Raw genomic sequence first — 5,547 nt, 5'->3', positions numbered from 1 at the left:
TCATATGTTAGAAAGTCTCCTTGTTCTTTCAACAAATCGTTAATAAAGATAATACCTTTTGAGATATATCGTTTTAGTATAAATGGCTTTTTTATCTATACATATTTTACTGTTGAACCAAATATTGATCTGGAGAATATCATCTACGTTTACTGGAATTTGTTTTTCTTGTATCCTTAACCAACTAACCAATGTGTCTCTCCAAAATGTATTTTTTATTGAACTTTTTTTACAGTATAGAAAATGGTCGCCATATATACTTAAATCACGTGTTGATATATTTGTAGAAGCTTCGAACAAAATGGTCCATTTTGGGTTATTTAAAAATATCCGTCGGATCCACGAACTTTTTAAAGCGGTCATAAAATTATTTATGTTTATCAGTTTGATGCCACCATTTTTATAGTCTTGCGTTATTAAGTTTCTTTTAAGTTGTTCACGGCCGCTATTCCAAATAAAGTGGAACAATAATGTATTTATATGTTTTAGCAAACGTTCGCTTGGATTTGGTAATGTTTTCAGTAGGTATGTTAGTTTAGGAAATATTAACGTTTTCAGGACTGTAATTCTTCCTAAAACAGTAAGTTTTCTGATCGACCATAGCTTCATTAATTTTTGTATGTCGATAATGTTGGGATTATAATTTAAATCAATAATTTCTTCTAGGTTAATGGAAAAGTTAATACCAAGAACGTTAAACTGTGTACTGCCCCATTCTAGTTTCCATCGAGTGTGATGGTAAACTTCATTTGAAAATTTCTTGCTATCTATCCAAATAGCTTTTGATTTGGTGTAGTTAATTTTTAGGCCAGATATTTGTGCATAATAATCTAGGATAGATAGAACACCCTGGAGGGACTCAGGAGAGCCATCTAAATAAAACTTGTGTCGTCTGCATACTGCGATATTAAATATTTTTCACCATCTATAGTGATACCTTTTATATTATTGGAGTTTTTTACTATGATAGCGAGGATTTCAGCACATAAAATAAATATATAAGGAGAGAAAGGATCGCCTTGTCTACAGCCCCTTTCTAGTTTAAATGGCTCTGAAAGAAATCCATTCTGAATTACTCTAGATACCGAGTTACTATATAGTGTTTTAATCCAGGCTTTCATTGATGTTTTGAAGTTAAAAATGTCTAAAACTTTATTGATAAATGACCAAGATATTGAATCAAAAGCTTTTTCGAAATCGATTAATAATAGTAAACCAGGGATATCTTGTTCTTCGGTATAATGCATAATATCATAAATTAATCTAATGTTTTCACCAATGTACCTTCCTTTAATAAAGCCTGTTTGGTCTGAGTCTATTATTTTATCAAGAACCCTTTTTATTCGATTTGCAATACAACCTGAAGCCAGTTTATATGTACAGTTTAGGAGAGTTATTGGTCGCCAGTTTTTTAGAAATTCTTTAAGTTTGTTTGGTTTCGGGATACATGTTATGATTCCTAATTTTTGAACATTAGACATTTCGTTCTTAGCATAACTGTAATTGATAGATTGAACAATAAAATGACCAAGATCTATCCAGAAAAAATTGAAAAATTCGGCAGTAAACCCATCCGAACCAGGACTCTTTATCATTTTTCATATTTTTAAGACACGTTAATACTTCCGAGTGTATTATTTCCCCCTCTAATGTTTCTGCATCTTCGTTTGTCAGGATATTAAAATTATAATTTGCAAGTGTTTCCATAATATCATTATCATTTTGTCCAGGTGGAGTTGAGTAGAGGTTTTGGTAAAAAGCTTTAGTTTCTTTTAGGATTTCTTCCTGATCTTTAACTATTGTTCCATTTTCTAGTTTTATTTTCGAAATTAGTTTTCTAAAGTAGTTTCTGGATTCTAAATTACAAAAATATTTTGTTGGTTTTTCGCCCTCTTCGATCCATGTTGTTCTTGACCTTATATAATGTCCTTTAAGTTTTTGTTTTCTTAGCTCTTGTAATTCAAACCTTTTAGATTCAATCTGTTCTAAATCAATCATCTTTTCATCTTCTAATAATTTAATTTCATCACATAATTTTGTTTCCATTTCATCACGATTTTTTTTCTTAAAAACTGAAAATGATATAGTTTTGCCTCTTATTTCCATTAATAACATTTCCAAGAAAAGTTGACTATCTATGGAAAACTGAATTTCATCTTTTGGTATAGAATCTAAGATTTCATAATTATATATAGGGACGGCATACTGCCGTATTATTTTTGATATGGTTTCTTTCACCTTCTTACAATATTCTGTATCTCTAAGTAATGAATTATTAAACTTCCAAAGTCCTGGACCCTTTTTTATTTGAATTAACTTTATATTTAAAACTACTGCTGAATGGTCAGAACGATAACTATTTTCCACTATAACCTTTTCTACCATTGAAATCAAATTATTGGACATTAGAAAGAAATCGAGTCTAGCTTGTTTTAAAGGAGTTTTTTTTTAAAGTATACCTTCTAAGATTAGGATAAAGTTCTCTGAAAGGATCTATTAAATCTAACGTTTCCATTTTATCAATAATTACTTTTTTACATTTAGGATGGCTGACGTGTAAATATTTTTTTGTATCCAGATACTGGTTTAACACTAAATTGAAATCTCCACAAATTATATATTTTTCATTTTGGAAGTCTTCATACATTCAAAAATATGTTTATAAAATTGTGGATAATCTATATTAGGGGCATATATAGTAATGGAAGTTAGTCTTTCTCCTTCTATTGTTATATCTGTAACAATATAGTTTCCCGAGTTGTCCATTTTAACTTTATGTAAAACATATTCAAAATTATTATTGAGCATAATTGCCACACCTCGAGAATTTCCAGTGTAAGAATTAAATAGACATTTATATCCCCACTGTGTCTGTATATAGGGTTCTAACTGTGACGTAAAGTGTGTGTCTTGTAAACAATATATGCTATATTTCTTGCATTTTAAATAGTTCAGAACATCGGCTCTTTTTTCCTTATCTCCGAGTCCCTGGCAGTTAAGTGTTAGGATCTGCAAACAAGCCATGATATTCTATTTTTGAAATTTATTATAAATCTAGGTTTTTGTTTCAAGTTCGTATTCTTCTGGTTTATATTAGTCTTTATTTTATTTTTCTGAGAATGTAGCCTATTTGGAAATATATAGTTCATAAGACGATATCTATTTCTAACACTCCCCCAGAAAAAAATGAAAAAGAAAGATATAAAGTGGTGAGTAAGAAATAAATACTTATATTTACAATGTTGGTGCAATAAGGTAGAGAGAGCAAATAGGACAGAATAGGTGAGAAACAATAGTGTAAAATAATAAGAAAGTGTAAAGTAAAAACTCATGGTCAAGGGTTAGGCCCCTTTTCCCGACCTTAAACAATTTGTTATCGTATATATAACGCTACAGTTCAGAATAGATGCACAATAATCCTTTTTACTATCTATAAGGAAGGCACCAAATAAACACTGAAATAAATTGATCTCTCATGAAAAAACACATCCAATTATAAGTTACATATTTATGACTTGGTATATTGCAGGATGACGCATATTACACAAATACATATATATGTTCCACACAATAAGGGTTTTTAAAATTATTTTTAAAAATCTTTTCCAGGGGAACAATGTAAACAGAAATGGAAGAATATAAAAGACTACTTCAGTGCCATGCGCAGGAAAGTGAAGGAGGCTCAAAGAAGTGGATCAGGGGCACAAACTGTCAACAAAGGACAATTCTATGATCGTCTCCAATTTCTGATAGGCCATATTGCAGAAAGAAGGTTTCTCAATGTTACAATGTTTCTGTTCTAACCAGTGGTCCACAAATGGTTAATCAAAGGTCGTGGTATGTGCTGTCCTGTCTGGTAAAGTGCATATAAACCATCCCTTGCTGCTTATGGGAAAGAGTAGCCTATGTGGCGGCAGCGGGTTTCCGCTAAAGAAATAGGTCCGAATGACCATGTTTGACATCAAACAGCCGATGATAAGATAAAAATCAATGTGCTCTAGAGGCGTCATTAAATAAAACAAACTTTACTTTATGTTACAATGTAATGATAATCTGTGTTCTTGTGGTGACATTCAACAAAATAATTTATAACTATAGAACATAAAAAGGTGTTCGAAACATGTTTTCCCAAAAATTATAACGTAAAAACAATTAGTTTGGTAAATACAAAGCACATAACAAGGGTGGAACTTTCAGAAAACAATGGAATGAAATCACAATTTGTTATTCCTTTGCAAATAATGATAGACTGATGTTCTGAAATAAGTTTTCATTGGTTTCTTTTCTAGAACTGTGACCAACTTCACATCTTCATACATCACTGTGGCAAAGGGAACTAATGTCGAAGGTGAAGTTGATGATGATGAATACTCTAAAACCCAGGAAGATGACAAGTTTCACGAAGAGTCCTTTGTTTCCGAACAGTTTGATGAAGAATGTTCACCTGCTGCAGAGTATGTATGATAAACTGAATGTTCATTTATTAATGTAGACCTCGCTGTATGTGGGCATTCTGTCAAGACAAAGGATTCACTATGAAAAATCTCTTAAATCTGTTTCTTTAGCTGAACTTTTGGTACAAAGATTTGTTAGTTCCACAAATCCCTGGATTTCATCTGATCTCTGATCTTGTAAGAGATCCTCTACACTTGTTCCTGGTGTTGTTTCAGTTTGTAAATTATTGTGCAGTATAACTGCCCCTTGTACAACCGCTTCAACATTCTCAGGATAGATAGCCATCTTCGTGTAAAATACACGCCACCTAGTAGCCAGAATGCCAAAGGCACACTCAACTATGCGCCTTGTTCTAGAGTGCCTGTAGTTATATGCGTGGTGATCCATAGTGCACTGCTTGCCTGGGTAAGGCCGCATAACATGTTGCTGTTGGGGGAATGCCTCATCCCCTACTACAACGTATGGCATAGGCCCAAGATGTTCTGCTCCTTCAATGATTTCTGCAGGTGGTAGATTTAGACGGTTGGGTGGGTTAAGACTCTTTCCCAACTCTGTATTTGCAAACACACCAGCATCAGACTGCCTGTCATATGCCCCAATATCCACACACAAAACTCTGTTGCTAGCATCAACAAGGGCCATGAGAACGATGGAGAACGTTCCCTTATAGTTGTAGTATAAAGAACCACTACTGATTGGAGACTTCATTACTATGTGTTTGTCGTCAATAGCTCCAACACAATGCGGGAAGTCCCACTTCTGCCGAAAGTCCATTGCAACCACTCTCCATTCCTGTGCCGTTTGTGGAATTTTAAGGAATATTCCTGCCATTGTGTGCCAAATGGCAGTAGAAACCTCTGGTACCAACCTACTGACACTGGTTACACCAACTCTGTACTATGTAGCCAATGAAGTATGAGATTCTCCAGTTGCCAGAAATCTGAAATAGTGAATAGAAATTAATATTAGTCTAAACAGAATCATCATATATAAATGATAGACGGCGATATTGCCTCATTATTGTCCGATTTTTCATTCATACAAAATAATACTAGGACATAGTTCAATGTTTCCTTATTTTGTCACTACTTC

The 5,547-nt window shown here is 33.1% G+C and overlaps 1 protein-coding gene across 1 annotated transcript; it reads right to left on the bottom strand.

The window, feature by feature from the left end:
- Positions 1 to 4,533: 4,533 nt before the first annotated feature.
- LOC121389096 (protein ALP1-like) lies at positions 4,534 to 5,286 on the bottom strand. Its single transcript, XM_041520712.1, has one exon. The coding sequence runs from the start codon at positions 5,284 to 5,286 to the stop codon at positions 4,534 to 4,536; it is 753 nt and encodes a 250-aa protein (XP_041376646.1).
- Between the last annotated feature and the right edge of the window lie 261 nt (positions 5,287 to 5,547).

This window comes from Gigantopelta aegis, chromosome 14 (genome assembly GCF_016097555.1).
Source record: "Gigantopelta aegis isolate Gae_Host chromosome 14, Gae_host_genome, whole genome shotgun sequence".
Lineage (NCBI taxonomy): Eukaryota > Metazoa > Mollusca > Gastropoda > Neomphalida > Peltospiridae > Gigantopelta > Gigantopelta aegis.
Note: the sequence above shows the minus strand (reverse complement) of the source record. Positions and strands in the feature narration are given on the sequence as shown.